Source organism: Schistocerca serialis, chromosome 6, assembly GCF_023864345.2.
Source record: "Schistocerca serialis cubense isolate TAMUIC-IGC-003099 chromosome 6, iqSchSeri2.2, whole genome shotgun sequence".
Taxonomy (NCBI): Eukaryota; Metazoa; Arthropoda; class Insecta; order Orthoptera; family Acrididae; genus Schistocerca; species Schistocerca serialis.
The window spans coordinates 467,774,255-467,791,734 of record NC_064643.1 but is presented as its reverse complement, the minus strand read 5'-3'; the positions used below and the strand labels follow the sequence as shown (position 1 = coordinate 467,791,734).

At 36.2% G+C, this 17,480-nt stretch overlaps 1 protein-coding gene across 3 annotated transcripts in view; it reads left to right on the top strand.

Annotated features, from left to right (window-relative positions):
- The window catches only part of LOC126484182 (uncharacterized), a 166,327-nt gene that overhangs the window by 87,968 nt on the left and 60,879 nt on the right, over window positions 1–17,480 (top strand). For all 3 annotated transcript variants that reach the window (XM_050107592.1, XM_050107593.1, XM_050107591.1), the window contains exons 5-6: window positions 14,501–14,676; window positions 14,920–15,082. In XM_050107592.1, the coding sequence (XP_049963549.1) occupies window positions 14,501–14,676; window positions 14,920–15,082 (339 nt within the window). The remainder of the gene's footprint in view (window positions 1–14,500; window positions 14,677–14,919; window positions 15,083–17,480) is intronic.

Sequence of the window (17,480 nt, the reverse complement as noted above, 5' to 3'; positions counted from 1 at the left end):
CGGTTGTTTAATGACATGTATAATGGATACAAATGTGTTAGTAGTTTAACTTTAAACTACACTGCCTGACAAAAAACTTAAACACCCAGGAGATGAATCAGATGTTGATGTACCTTTGTATGATTTACACCATTGGCAGGTATATAAATGATTTAGAATTGCAATTCTCTGAACAGCTAAAAAAATGAATTAGTATTTTTCATGTTTAATGTTCTTATCATGATGTTGTTGTTGTGGTCTTCAGTCCTGAGACTGGTTTGATGCAGCTCTCCATGCTACCCTATCCTGTGCAAGGTTCTTCATCTCCCAGTACTTACTGCAACCTACATCCTTCTGAATCTGCTTAGTGTATTCATCTCTTGGTCTCCCTCTATGATTTTTACCCTCCACACTGCCCTCCAATGCTAAATTTGTGATCCCTCGATGCCTCAGAACATGTCCTACTAACCGGTCCCTTCTTTTTGTCAAGTTGTGCCACAAACTCCTCCCCAATTCTATTCAATACTTCATCATTAGTTATGTGATCTACCCATCTAATCTTCAGCATTCTTCTGTAGCACCACATTTCAAAAGCTTCTATTCTCTTCTCGTCCAAACTAGTTACCGTCCATGTTTCACTTCCATACATGGCTACACTCCAAACAAATACTTCCAGAAATGACTTCCTGACACCTTAAATCTATACTCGATGTTAACAAATTTCTCTTCTTCAGAAACGCTTTCCTTGCCATTGCCAGTCTACATTTTATATCTTCTCTACTTCGACCATCATCAGTTATTTTGCTCCCCAAATAGCAAAACTCCTTTACTACTTTGAGTGTCTCATTCCCTAATCTAATTCCCTCAGCATCACCCGACTTAATTAGACTACATTCCATTATCCTTGTTTTGCTTTTGTTGATGTTCATCTTATATCCTCCTTTCAAGACACTGTCCATTTCGTTCAACTGCACTTCCAAGTCCTTTGCTGTCTGTGATAGAATTACAATGTCATCGACGAACCTCGAAGTTTTTATTTCTTCTCGATGGATTTTAATACCTACTCCGAATTTTTCTTTTGTTTCCTTTACTGCTCGCTCAATATACAGATTGAATAACGTCGGGAGAGGCTACAACCCTGGCTCACTCCCTTCCCACCCACTGCTTCCCTTTCACGCCCCTCGACTCTTATAACTGCCATCTGGTTTCTGTCCACCCATGGCATTTATCTCTATGAACTGTGTGTATGATGTTGAGGTACTCTTGTGGCCAACACAATCCACTGATCTGGTCCCAATAGAATATGTGTGGGACCAGTTTGGACATAGGCTCCATCCCAGTGCCAGCATCCAGACAACTGTGGACCACTTTTTTTCAGGTGAGACTTTATGACACCCTTCCCAACTGAATTAGTGCATGCATTCAGCTCATAGGGGGTACAATGTCATACTAATAAGTGGGCTCATATTGCAAAGTTCTCCATAAATTTGGCTCTATCTGTAATGACTGAAATAACATCACGTACCTTGTCAACTCATGAAGCTCAATTTCATCCTCCCCTTCTGGGGGTTTTCCACGCATATTTGAGTCCTTCTGTCAGCCACCAGACTCTCACCTTCATGTAACTGAAAACTTTAGGTAGATATGTACCTTGTAGAACTGGTCACAATGAGAGGGCCTGTCCACCCATGGTATACAGTCGCTATAAAGAAACTTCTAAAGAAACAGCAACTTCTGGATTACAGATGTAAAACAAAGCATAGAGCTCTAGTTTGGAGGGTTGTAGTATGAAACGCATTCATCTGTCAATAGGTCACTACATTAGGACTTCAACTGCTGTAGCATAATCCAATCTAAAGATCTCTCATAAAACATAAGGACTATCTGGTTTCATGTAATGTCTGTCAGTGGTACCAAAGTTTGATGTGTAGACATTCAAGCATGACAGATGAACCAAAATTAAGAATAGCAATGCAAAAGCAGAAATACTGAACTCTGGTTTGTTGCTTTACAAAGAAAGATACAGAATTTCTAAAATTGACCCTTCAAGTACCAGTGGTTTCTGCCTGAAACCATCATCTCTTTTTTAGAAGTACCAGTGCTTTTAGGATGAAACCACCAATGCTGTTGCAAGACAGAGACATCTAGTGGTACACTGAGGGTCTTCTACGAAAGTAGTGCATTGTATCAATTAGTTATGGTGTTCAAAGTAACAGTCAGTGTGAAGGTTATGCTGCTTGTTTGTAGGAGATGGTGACATGCTGTTTTTTATAGTGGCCATATTGAGAAGGTCATTGACAGTGAAAGTAAGGATAACATGAATTTGAGTTTGTACTACAGCTTTTATGAGTGGTTTCAGAATGAAACAAAATTAATGAAATTGTAGGTCCAGTTTTGCTTGTTATGTAGAACCATAAGCATTATGGGTTCATGAGATTTTTGAAATGTGAGATTGTGTGTAGGAAAAAAGTGAGTATGCTTTCAGATGTAACACATGAAATGACCGATTGAGAGTTTTATGTTCTAGTGGTTCCTTAAAACAATTGAGTGTTTACTTTTTGTCAGGTCCCTCCAGTATTCATTGCTTACTATGATAATAAAGGTTAATTTGTGAAAAATTTTAAAATAATATATTTCCTCATAGTGTTGGTACTGAAAGTGTTAAACAGGTACAGGTCCTGATGAGACCCCTGTCAGAATCTATGCAGAAATTGCAACTGAGTTTGTTCTATAATGTATTGTGAACCCCTCACATAAAAAAAACTGCCTTAATGATTTCAAGAATGCACAAGTCATGACTGTCTACAAGAATAATAGCCTACAAGAATAATAGCAGAAGTGATCCAAAAAACTATTGTCAAGTCTTATTGCATTTCATCAAATGTAGAATCTTAGAACTTCTGAGCTCAAATATAATGAGGTATTTTGAGTAGAATGACCTCCACTATGCTATCCAGCATGTATTTACACGGATTTACCAATTTGTATGAATATGAAGTGAAATGATGACACAGGCTCAGTCATAGGTAATGTCAATGGCGGACTTTGGTCTATTGGAAAGATACTGGGAAAATGCAGTCTACAAAACAAATTGTGTCATCTTTGAATATTTCTGAAGTGTGCAGAACCCATATCAAACTGAACTAACAGGAGATGTTAAACGCATACAAAGAAGGGCAGTAAGAGTGGTCACAGGTTTGTGCGTCTCTCAGAAGAGGGTCATGAAAGTACTGAGAAACATGAATTGGTATACTCTCAAAGATAGACACCAAGTATCCTGTGAAAGCCTACTTGCAAAGTTTCAAGAGGCAATATTAAACGAAGAATCTAGATATATACTTCAGGCCCCTCTGTGTCATTCCAATAAGAACTGTGAAGACAAGATTAGACTAATTGCAGCATTCACAGAGGTATTCAAGCAGTCATTCTTCCTGTCAGAATGGAACAGAAAGGAAGGACCTAAGGAGAGAATTTCCTTATCTTCAAAGAGTCAATGGTTGCGCAGTGCAATTCAAGAATCGCTTCACATTATTAAATGTTACAAATTTACAAGCTTTCTTTGGCAATGGTTGCGCAGTGCAATTCAAGAATCGCTTCACATTATTAAATGTTACATATTTACAAGCTTACTTTGGCTTTACTGGTGACTGGAATTTTTTTTTGCCAGTTCTCATGGTAAAGGTGCAGTTGATGGCATTGGTGGTACCGTGAAAAGAACAGTATGGAGAACTGTAAATTCACGGAGGGTTACTTATTAACACTCGTTATGATTTTTACGAGTGCGTCAAGGAGAAGCTGAAAGGGATTACAACCCTCTACTTATCATCTGAAGAAATTAATTTAGCAATGGCTATGTTGGATAATCGTTGGAAAGGCGTACAGCCTATTCCAGGATTGCACAAACTCCATTGCATTATAGCAGTTAAAGAGGAAGTTATAAGGTTTTTTTTATTACATCTGCGCAAGAGGTTACAATAGTGATATCATTCATAACCATGAAAATACACACAATTTGATGTGTAGTGTTGATAGTGAAGAATCCTTGAAACTTACAATAGGAGATTTTGTATTATCAGAGTTGACTGTCACTGGAAAGTCCTGTTCGAAGAAGAAATACTTTGCAGAAGTTCTTCAAGTTGATGAACAAGCTGAGCAGGTCTTGCTATATGCAACCCAGTGGGAAATGCTGGATTTGGCGCGCAGAAGAAGACATATCTTGGGAAAATATTTCAGTAATCTCCCAGAAAGTAAATCCACCCAAGCTGTTGAATAACAGGGGACAGTTTGTTTTTCAGTAGTATTGAAATAGGCCTAGTTCTCTCTTGTTTACATTTTTATCATTTTAACATAATAATTAAAGTATTTTCTTGCTGTTTTGTTTTAAATTTCACTCAATAATATTGATGTATCTATGTGTCACACCCGCAACATGAAGGAAAAAAGTATGTTGTCTTTTGGAAGTGTCTGTGAATAAAGGTTAACATATCTTGTATTTTATTACTCCTTTTTTCACTGTGTGAAAAATTATCAACCATCCTGATTCAGAAGTAGAAGACGAAATAACTAAAGAATATGGCTATGTGCAAATGAAGGGTAAAGTTTTGTCACATCCGCAACACTTCTTCCAGATTTTTTTAGCGGGTTGAGTGTAAAATTAAGAGCTAACATTTTTACAGGAACTTAATAACGTGCTCTTCTATTCACTAAATTAAAGTTAGCCGTACTCTGACATCTGAAGTACAAATAAATATAACTTTATGCGTGAAAAATGTGACAAAATGTCACACCCGCAACAGTGGAATGACCCAGCCAGTCTTACAATCTCATAACACAAATATTTTAATTCCGAATCTACCCAGTTTTGATGGAATCAATTGTCTACAAGATAATTGCCTTTGAATAATAACAAACTTTGATCAATGCAGATTTTCTGTATGGATTAAATGCACAATGGAAAGCTGTATGAACTTTATTGACAATGTTACTAATTTTGAATAATCCATCTCTTCCAGTGTCGGCATATTTGTCACTAAAATGTAACCTTCTCTTAAGTAACAAAAAGTGGTCTCTTGACATCAGTTCACTAAAAAATGGAGTCTTTAGAAAAACACCTGTGGTCCAGTATTCGCTAATTTTCAGTTTTTTAACGTGAGGTATCACAAATCAAACAGCTATAATCAATACATTTCTTTGTATCCAGTATCTTTCCACTTTGAAATTCGAGAATGTACTGATTCTGGAGTATTCTCCTTGGTGAATAATTAAAACTGATTTGTTTTGTCAGCTATATATTTCATCAGTTCTTATGTAAAGAATAACATGAAAACTGACAGAATACTTAGCTCATTCTGTATGTGACACACGTGTTGTGATAGCATATCATCAAATGCGTGATTAACTAGCCAAAAATAATTTTCTTTTCAGTCAAATTTATCACTAAGACTTGATTTCTTCATAGGCATTTCACTATCACTTTTTGAGTCTTCAGATTCAGACCAACTAACATCTCTTGTTGAAACACGAGACTGCATTGACACCCCTGCTGATATGAATGATTTATGGCTACAGCTTTTCGATTGTGTGAAATCACTTTCATCAAAATCAAGCAGCTCGTCCTTACTGTCGCTCCTCGTATGAATCTCCATGATTTCTTCCTCAGTGCACCCATGACGTCTTGCCATTTTCTTTGTAAAATACAGGAAATGAAGAAGACTGAAGTAAATTTCAATGAACAGTGAACTGCAGTGCGAAGCCTAGGATCACAACAGACAGAGAATCGGACGACAAGCTAGTGGCCAGAACTGTGAAAGGCTACTGAGGCATGGGGCGGGAAGTCCACTATGCAAGTTATCTCATCATCAGCACTCAGGTAGCGGTGCATCTATACTCATCATCAGCACTAAGGGGCCGGCAAATGGGTGTGACTTAACTCGTCAACAACGTTCAGCGGATAACTGGCGGTGTGACTAAATTCATCATTAGCTCCCAAGGAGTGGCACGCAGCATGACGAGTAAACTCAATAGTCATAGGGTTAAACAGAGAACTTCCATGAAAGTCACTCCAAAACTGCCAACTGCGGTGCAGAGAGAACACTATCTGGAAACTACACATTACATGCTGGACAGTGCAAACGGTAACCCCAGCTTTTTGAACACTGCAATCACATGTAATGAGATGTGGAGTTATGGCTATGACGCAAAACCAAATTGCAGAAACAAAGATGCACTTGTAACAGTGGAAACATCTGACATCCTCGCGCTGAAGAAAAGCACGGCATTTCCGTAGCAGTGTCGAGGTCATTCGACCATTTTCCTCAGCTCTCGTGGGGTGATGCCTGAGTACACATCACAAAGCCAAATTTTTATAAATAGCACTTCAGTGCTTTCATGATGCTGTGTGTTGCAAACAACTAGATCTGTGGTCAGCAAAATTCGGAGCTCAAAACTTGGCATCTCCAACATGATAACGCACCACCCCATTCTGTGCATCTGGTTCAGATTTTCATCACCAGACACAACATTCCTGAGTTAGTCAAGCTGTCTTTTCCCCTGACATGGCATCATGTGACTTGGGTTATTTCTCAAGCTTTAAATGCCCCTGAAAGGAACATGTTCGAATCAAGAGAACACATCACACAGAATTCGACGGTGTGGCCCATTCCAGAAGACCTGTTCCTTAAGTGTTTTCAGCAACAGCATGAATGCTGGGAGACTACTTTCAAGGGGATTAGGGTTCTATACCACCAAATCAATAAATGTATTTCTGCCAACCAAAGGTTTGATACTTTTTTAACACACCTCAGACATTGAACCAGTTGTAAACCATGTTAACTTCTCAGAACCAGGGTATCCAGTGAACCTTGAAATCTTGAAAACCTGGAAAAATCCAGGAATTTTCAGAATTGGGAACAAAGTGAAAAAAAACCTTAAATTTCTTTTTAAAACCTTTTTTCAGTACTGTTCCCATATTGAACTAAATTATCAGTTTAAACCATCTGTGATATTTCAAATATCACTGAAATATTCAAATGGGAATCTACATGTTATGCACATAATATCCATTGGTCCAATGTTTAGACAACAATTTGTAACCGTTTTATACTCATCGATTTGTTGCATGAGGTGGGAATCCAAGGAAGCTGATTGGTGCTACTGTGTGAGAGGTGGGAAGAGACAGGGTAATTCATTGCTTCGAAGGCTGCCATAAGGTATAGATCAGCTACTGTGGTAGAAATACATGTAAGTAATAAGTTTTGTAAAAGCATTTTATAGAGACTTCATATTCAGTTTAGTGCTATGTCTAAAATTACGTTAAGCCTGTTGTAACACTTACTGTATCAACTGTTAGATCATTATGGTTGGCAGCAGTTGAAAACACAATGTCATGGTCAAGAAGAGTAATGACTCGGACCAATATGCATCGAACAGATCCGTGGGACTGAATACTCGCTCGACAGGACAGAATGACATAATTTTATGAATGAAGAAGTTAAAGCTAGCTGTTGGTTTTACCACGGGGTAATCCGCAATCTTGCATCAATAAATCTGTAGCTTGTGAATGCCTGCTTGGCCATTTTGTTGAGTGGAATGGCAGTAACCTTGAATAGCAATGAAATTAAATCAAGGCTGTTGTAACACAATTATTCAAACAGGAGGAGACGAATGACATTTTAGATGGTTGTAATTGTGTCTCATTTTGCTGCATTTACAAAAAGTTATCACTATCAAGTAATTGTTCACTCTGTTTAAAAAATGTACTTTTCTGTTTGCATTTTCTTCCATTATCAACACTGTGTGACATTTATAATAATTTTTCTCAATTCACCATATGTCGATGGCATCATAGAAATGAACAGGCCAGAAATGACTTCTTCATTCATCATTTTTCCGCTCATGCACTTGCACAGGTCAAGTTAAAACAAGTGACTATTCACAGCATAATGGCTACTTGCCATCATGATACGCACTGTTGGATCCCGTTTCTGGGCACTGGTTTCAACTGGCATGAAGTTCAGGGGCTACAAAATAAAATAAATAATTTCCTTCAAATGCGGTTATGTATTTGGTAGTACTTTCACACGGTGCCTGCAGGTCATGAAGTCGTGAAAAAGTCATGAAATTTAGCAGGTGGTCATGAAAGTAATGAAAATAATTAAGTGGGTAGTCATGAATTGTGTCTTGTGTGCCAGTCAGGTGTGCTTCTAGTAGGGAGTATCAAGTTAGTCCTACCCCCAAAAATGTTGTATCCAGCAGTCCATTTAATACATTCACCAGAACTCTTAAAAGGCATTGTTATCTGTAGGGGACTTGTGTGTCCTTCTGTGCAAGCCATGTTAGCAAAGCCTCTGCTACTCGGCAGACAGCAGAGGGACAGATGTGGATGGAGAAGTTTGGAGGTGTGGCTTCGTTGAGCTGTATGTGGTTATTTTCAGAAATCAGTGCACAGGTATTTCGCAAAGGCTGTCTCTAAAATTTGCAGATTTGCAGAGAAGAGTCCTTTGCAATTAAAGATAGTTGAAATTGGCTTGTATATAAACCTGAAGTTATGCAGAGCTCCATTCTGAGAAACTCTTGAGTGACAATTGCCTTGGAAGAATTTGTGCCAAGAAACATATGACTCAATCAACAGTTGACATAGTGAAGAGAGGGCACTTAAAATATTGTGAATATTCTGAGAAACAACTGAAACAATTCAATACTAAGGTCAAACTTCATCAGTTTTTAATGAATTTACTGCAAGGTGCAAACCATGACCTCATCAAATTCATGCAGAAGCTGTTACGCATGTTTCATGGAAATGCTGCCATTGAAAGAGGCTTTCAACAAGAAGTTGTAGTTGAAAACTGAGAAGAAGATAAAATCATTGAAATTGTTGCAGAAAGAAGTGTTTGTAATGGAGTACAATCGTTAGGTGGTTTACTTAATAGTGAGAAACAACTGAATGTGGGCATTACAAAATCAGTGATACTAGCTGTGAAGAATTCTTTATCAAAAAGAGTAGAAGCCTTAAAAAACTGATTAAAATGAAGTGGCCAATCTTTAAAAGGCCAGTTCAAGAAATAAGAGAGCTGAAAAATAAAAAGAACTATTATAGAAAAGTCAAAAGAAGAAGCTGTAGCTTTAGATTTTGAAGTTTCAATTTTAGCTAAGAAACTTTTAACATTTTACAATACCAGAGAAGGAAAGTTGCCACTCACCATATAGCGGAGATGCTGAGCTGCGATAGGCACAATAAAGAAATTCACAAAAAAATAGCTTTCGGCCATTAAGGCCTTTGTCAGCAGTAGACACACATATACACATGCACACACACACTCACACAAGCACAACTTGCACACACATCTGCAGTCTGAAAGAGCTGAAACTACACTGCAGTGTAAGCTATGTTTGTGTGAATCTTATTATTGTGCCTATCGCGGCTCAGCATCTCCGCTATATGGTGAGTGGCAACTTTCCCTCTCTCGTATTGTTACATTCCATCCTGGATTTTCCGTTGTTTGATTAAACTTTAACATTGAATCTTTTACTGTGAAATTTAAATTTTACAAATTTTGTACCTTAAAAATTATTTATTGTCTTCAGACAAGTTGTAAGTTTTCACTAAATTTCTATGTTAAAACAATTTGTATTTTAATTGATGTGATGATAAATATATCTGAAAATAGTCATACCCCATTCTGTGTGGGAGTTATGATGTTTTCATAGCATTTGATGAATGATATAGTACAAGTTATATGTAGTTACATTATTCACGCTGACATACAGTATAAGTGATACAAAAATTATTACATTCAGTTTCATTTAAGACAGCTTTCAGTTTTATAAAAAAGTGTTTTTGTCCTTGTACTACAAACACTTTCAGGAGGTCACAAATATAACTAAAGACGTAATGAAGAAGTCATGAATTTTATACCCTGAAAATCAATAGACACCCTGTTTCATTTTTAAGCAGTTGAATGACGGTAGAAAACCCTGTAACAACATAAATAAAGAAAATTTGTAAACTGCACAGACCATCAAATAAAAGAATGTGTGCTTGGTAATCACAGTTGGAAATGTAGTATAAACAATAATAATTCGAAAGAGAACAAAGATGCGAAATTGTAGTATGGCTTCAAACAAGGTTGTGCCAGCAGTTTATTCAAAATAGTGTTTTTGCCTTGGGGATGCTGGAATCCCAAAAATGTTGCAGTCACATACAAGCACAACATAATATCGGAAAAGACTTATGTACAGTTGTATGTGAAATAAAGAGAATGGCAGCTGAACACATCATGAAAGCTTTCAAAAGTCTTATGAGCTTCTGTTACAAACGTAGCTGCCACTAGATGCATTCATGCAACATTCCAGATATTCAACAATAAATTTTGTCAGAGTCATCCATACATCACTCCAAGGTAATTTTACAAATAACTTTTATATAACATATAATACTTTTAATCATCTATTTTTAGTGCCGGTATGTCTTAAATTGGTGTGAAGTATCACAAATTAATTAGTTATAAAATATAAAACCTGAAAAAATTAATTTTTTGTAAAGAAATGTTTTATAAAACACGCAAGCAACTGATTTTTAGTCATTCTTCTGGAGATGGACAATAGACTTCAGTGGTTTAGTTCAGGGATGAACCAGGAACATCCCCACCCCACATCCCCAATTCCTTAAAGAATTGAACTCCCATGTATAAAACAGCTTCAAACATCTGAAAGAAATGTGCCATTAGTAAAAGGGTAACAAATTAAAACATAATGCATGAAGCTAGGACGGCGAACAGTTACTAAGTGATAAACTTTTCTCTTTCGTCATTTTATGGGGATTTAAGTCACAAAAAGTTTAGAAAAGGCTTTAAATAAGGTGTAAAGTTCATTGGAAGTCGCTAAGTGCTCTCATTCTCAAATACTGGATGAATATGGTCCGGGTAATTTGCACACCGTGAATTATGGTGTGTGTTTCCAACTATAATACTTGACTTATTGTAAGATTATATCTCTTAATGAGTAGATTACAACAGAATTTTAAATTTCTAAATTCAGTCAATAATTATATGAAATACAGAAAATAAAATTATTGTTGCCCTTGGAAGCTGTTACTCAACTTGTAATGGGAACCGGTTTGACTGTTGACTGTTTACAAAGTGTGAGGTTGGCTGTACGAGCCGAAAGCGAGTTCGAATATCGTATGGGTTGCCCTGCTATGCACACAAGATTCTTCTCAATAGTAGATATGAGAAACCTCAGTTGCATTCTTAAAATATGTGATGAAAAAGTTAGACCCAGGCTAGGGAAGAAAGAGGGGAAGAGAAGAAACTATCTGGTTGCACAGCGTTTTTTGAGGTAGGTGTAGATTTCATCAAAATTTTGAGAAGTATTATAAACTATTTTTAGTCTGAAGTAAAATTTGTTAATTTATAAATAGGAGAGCCAGCATCAAACAAATCAATATATTCAAAGGCACAGAATGATCCAGGGAATCAGTCTACAGCACAGTCAGATTTACTATCAGATGGCATTATATGAGCTCATATTTTGTGGTTTATGCACACCACGAGGAGTCATTTATCAGTTTGGAGCTCGGCGGACTGTGTAGCATTATTCCCTTCATTATTTCTGTGCAGTCAAATTACAGAGAAAATGCAATTACAAAATTCGAAACTTGGTTACAGCATTGCATACAGATTGGCACCATACGTGAGACGTAAACATGTTGATCTCATTGACAATTGTTAAATGATTATACTCACATTTGATGAAAGTATGAATACTATTTTTCGAAAAATCCAGGTGGATTTATATGTACAGTTTTGAGACCATGATAAATAATTAATAACAGTATGTTACTTTGATTTTGTTGTTCTGAAACGTACAAAGGCAAATGATTTGCTTGAAGGTGTAAAAGGATCATAAGTTGCAGTTATGAATGGATGGACCAAATGTGAATTTAAAATTTTTGAATGACTTTAACACAGAACTGGAAGTATCCTTCTATTGTCTGCAACTGCTACAAATTGGTATGTGCAGTTTGATTTTATTGCATGGTGCTGAACAAAAGAAGCACATCCAAAACTAAATGGGAAATTGTGTCTTTTTTAAGCGCACTTTATTATTTATTTCATGATTCACCTACACGAGGTATTACATAACCTAATGAACATTTTGATGCAGTGAGTTGTGAAACTCTTAATAAGAAAAATTTCTTAATGAAAATCTACTTAAAGGATGTAAGGAATCTTATTGCAGCAAGACAGTTCAACCTGGATTTTGCTACAAGAAGTGCTCTGAAAGAAATTAAGAATGTATCTGAGATAACCGGAGTTTCATCTTTTCCTAAGTCACTTTGTGGAACAAGATGGGTTGCAAATGCCACTGCATCTGAAAAAGTTGTAGAAAGTCTCAAACATATTTGAACTTATGTAACTGAGATAAATAAATCGAAAACTGTTCCTCAGTCATCAAGTTTCACAGTTGTCTGTGAAGTTGTCAATGACAAACTGCAGGCTCCGAAACTGACAGTCTTCATTTCAACAGCATGCTTGTTAGAACCATTTTTACTCAGTTTTGATAGTGATAACCCAATGGATCCATTTTTGTATGAAGTATTGTATAACCTTATGAATGTTTTGATACAGTGAGTTGTGAAACTGGGAATCTTAAAAAGCAAAGCTTCTTAATGAAAATCAATTTAAAGGATGTAAAGAGTCTTATTACAGCAAAATGGTTCAATCTGGATTTTGCTACAAGAAGTGTGCTGGAAAAAAAATTAAGAATGTATCTGAAGAGGAAATATTGTTACTAAAGCAAAACGTGCAAACTTGCATTATTGGCATAGTAGAGAAGTTGCAAGAAAGATCACTGCTTAAATACAACATAATGTGTGTGATTTTCTGCTTGAATCCACAAATCGCATTAAACCAGGAAGTAGCTCAAAGAAGATTGGTAGTATGTCCTTAAATTTTGGTATCAAATGCAAGAATATTGGTTCCAAAGGCAGACTGTGTCAAACTTGAATTTGTGGAGATCTGCAGAGAAAATAGAATTGAAGACGAAATGAAGTGTTTTTTCTTTTTTTTTTTTTTTTTTTTTTGAGAAGTGAAAATCATCTTGATAAATTCTGAATTAATGTAATCAAATTCTCTTCAAAGCCGTGCCCAAATTTCTGAGATTTTGTGCAAATTATTTTAATAATCTCATGTGGAAATGCTTCTGGCAAGTGAGGCTTCTGTGTAAACTCTGAAATTATAGATGAAAATCAAACGGGAAAAAAAGATACACATACGACGCAGTCCACGACGCAAATGGAGTTGACAGTTTCAGCATTGATAAAAGTCTTATGCTCTGTGAGTCTTCAGTTTCTCCTGGTATATTTGTTGATTGAATGGTCCACGGGTGTACTGCCGGTTTATAGTGTCCAACTGGCACAATGAACTGGCAGTACACCAGTGGACTGCTCGGTCTTACACACTGTTTTCGCAATGTACATTCTTTGTACAAAGAAGATATGAAACATAAGGCAAGGGAAAGTGAAAGAAAAAAGGGAGAACGATTATTGAACTAATTAAATCAAGCTGAAATTGAAGAATTAGAAACAAAAAGAGCATATATGTTGAGTGAAGCTTCAAAGGTTTTGGCAAAATTAGAAAATTTAAAGAAATTATTTATTCATTTTTGTCATGACAAATCTATACAGTTCATTCCCTTTAATCAGATAGTTTGAATGTATACATATTTGTAAAAAAAAAAAAAAAAAAAAAAAAAAAATAATTTGTAATTTTTAATGTTATATTTTTTTATTGCCTATGTATCGAGCGGATGGACGTGTATGGGTATGGAGACAAGCTCATGAATCTATGGACCCTGCATGTCAACAGATGACTGTTCAAGCTGGTGGATGCTCTGTAATGGTGTGGGCGTGTGGAGTTGGAGTGACATGTGACGACCCCTGATATGTCTACATACAACTCTGACAGATGACATGTACATAAGCATCCTGTCTAATCACCTGCATCCATTCATGTCCATTGTTCATTCCGATGGACTTGGTCATTTCCAGCAGGACAGTGTGACACCCCACACATCCAGAATTGCTACAGATTGGCTCCAGGAACACACTTCTGATTTTAAACCCTTACACTGGCTACCGAACTCCCAAGACATGAACATTATTGAGCATATCTGGGATGCCTTGTAACATGCTGTTCACAGGAGATCTCCACCCCCTTGTACTCTTACAGATTTATAGATAGCCCTGCAGGATTTATGGTGAGTTCCTTCCAGCACTACTCCAGACATTAGTTGCGTCCATGCCATGTCGTGTTAAGGGGCCCTACACAATGTTTGGAAGATGTACCAGTTTCTTTGGCTATTCAGTGTATTACATTTGTTGGACACAGTTATCCCCAAATGTGGCAAGTATGTGGAAACAACGTACAGCAGACCATTCTGCCAGCAAATGTGAATATATGTACCACAACCTTTACCTGTGTAACTCTTCGAGCCGTAGCCTAATTAAAATTATCTGTTTCAGATAGAAGACAGGGAGATGACATGGTTGCAGAAGTTGACTGTGGCATCAGTAAGATGGAGGCTTACATACATGCCCTTGAAGTAGAAATGAAGGAGCGTGCAGTCCTCATTGATCTTCTTGAACAGGGAGAGAATTTTTATAACACACAGAAGGGGGAAGCAAGAGTTGTTGCAAATGTAAGATATTTTTATATGTATGATATGAATAATCACACAGCTGAATAACTTTATGGAAGTTACATGAAATTTGGGAATAGATACATGTTTTTATTCCTTGAAAGTTGTTGTTATCAGTAACTTGAGTAATAAATAAAATATTTGTTTCTTAAAATTTTTCAGAAAGATTTTCAATATAAAAAAAATTTTCTATAAATAAATACAGCTTATTTCTTCATTGTAAATGGTATTCATTATTTGCAGGCTTACAGGAACTTTGGCAGTCGTGTGAAAAATTTGAAACGTCGTTTGGATGAAATGATACCAACATTGAAAGAAGCTAGCCCTATCCCATCTCCTGACGTAAATGCTCCTTCTCCATCACCTGATTCCGATATAGAATTACCAGGTGAAGCTAATACTACAGGTAAGTGGCTTATTTCTGTTTAGTACTTTGCTAATCGTTTCAACATTTTCATGAAGGCCTCTCTTTTATGTTTGAGTTTGGTATGCTGTATTTCCTTCCCTTTATTAATAACTTTCTATTTTTCAAACCTGATAAACTGTGTGATCAGAATTAGGTAATGAGTTTAATGCGACATTTTAGGGAAATGAATGCCAGTAACTGCCTCCATTATTTCACCGTGATGTATCTCGTCCTTAGTCGCGATGCAATGCACTACCAACTATGTGCTGTCTCGGTTAATATAATATGAATAATTGAATGCATTTAAAGATGCCTGAAAACACACACAACACTGGTGTAATATTCTACAGTATTTATTATTTATTTCACAAATCGATTTTCAGCAGTTACATCATCATCAGGTACGATGGCATAACAGCCGAAAACTAGTTTGTGAAATAAATAGTAAATATCGTAGAATATTACAACAATGTTGTGTTTGTTTTAATTTGTAATGTATAAAATATTCTTCCGAGAAGCGACGAAACAGTCAGTCAATGCAATTAATGAATGCCTTTCTGTCTTTAATAACCAGCTGAGTCGGGCGAGTATATTCTGAGACATGATAAGACATTATATTCATTCTTCAGGTGTATTATAAATTAATTAATGTTCTGCAAATGCATTCTTTTGTTGGTGTATATACTGCATTAATTGGTGCAACCATATCTTGTATGTAATTATTTCATAATTAGTTTCTATCTTTCTTAATGGAAAATAAATTTCAATTTCTGCTGTTCATGTAATTCCCCCCCCGCCCCCCCCCCCCCCATTTCACTAAAACAATGACACATCACATTGTTAAATTCTATCACCCACCGATAACAACTGACAGTACTGTTGCACAACATTGAAGCATATATCACTTTAAATTGATTTCCTCTTAAAATATCACTTAATATCTGTGATGTGAATGTAATACTGTTTACTCTTTAAAACTACTATGTCCACTTTGCTGTCAATCACACCAATAATCTGAAACTATTAATTCTGCCACAGGAAGCAAAGCTTGTGTAACCATATTGTTCTGAGAATACTCTGGAATTGCCACCAAGAACAAATGTAGGCTCAAGCAATAAAATGAAACTATTTTTCCGTATTGTTCAAAGTTAGTCATTTTAGAGTAGTTATGTTTCTCCTTAATCTAACTCTCCAAAACTGTTAATTCAGACACTTATTCACAAACCGGTAAAACGTTCAATATATGTTCTGATGTACAACATAATTCCAGCAAAAACTTACTCCCTAATAAGAGTTGTGTGCAGTGATCAGCAGAAGTTAAAATCAAAGTCCTGTCCTTCAGTTAAATACAGCAATCAAAGGCTATTTAAAATTATTCCTTAGTAAGTAAAACTGAAATAATTTCTGTTTTGCTTGTTGGTACAAACAATACACTAGTCAATAGACATTATTATCACCATTTAAAATAACACTCATTTTATTCACAAGGTATTGGAATAACATGCAGTGGTCATTACAAGCTCAAGACTTTTTTTGAACTGATATTTTTACATAAATTATTTTAATTATAATTGTGCACAGAGAAGATGCTGATGGTGATGACACAGTGTTCTAGCTGTCGCGGATCGTCAGCGCTCTTGCGATTAGTGATCCGCACTGTTCATCAGTGTAACACCACTGGATCACTTGCCAGGATCTTCCCCTTGCGACATGAAACAAACTGAAAAGACACCACCATTTTATTACCTACATCATACATAAAAATACGTAGTTAAATCGTATACCTTTCTTGCCTACCCGATGCTGCCCAAGTGTAAAATAAAGATGGTGTTGCTTGCTGGAATATGGAGCATCACAGTCTCTGCAACTTTCTTTAAATTTTTGTAGATGTTCATCACCATTTTACGGGGATAATACTCATGCCAGGCAGAAAGAATGTGAGCCAATTTTCATTGAGTGGTAATACTCACCAAGTAGCAGAGACCTGATGAATTAAATTTACATGATTTCTGATTGAAAGAGAAATTGCCTCACTTTTGGAGTAATTAAAATAATATTGTGAAAAGAAGAAATGTGTCATTTGCCTTTTAACAGATTAAATGTTTCTCTATCCTATATTAAGTGTCTAAAACACTTTTGGATGCTGGCTTGAATAAAATTTCTCATTTGTTTTAAAAAGAACAGATATTGGGGAACACTAATAAGAATAGACCCCTTCATAAAGAAGCAAGCTTTAATAAAACTACAATGAAACCCCGCTTTTACTCTTTTCAAGGGAATGTGGGAAAATGTAAAATGAGGGAAATTAAACTGTAAAAGTTCTGTATAGGATACCCCCTCTGGCACTTTATGTATGATATATGTACATAACAGCCATCAAAAGACTTGTCAGGGACTT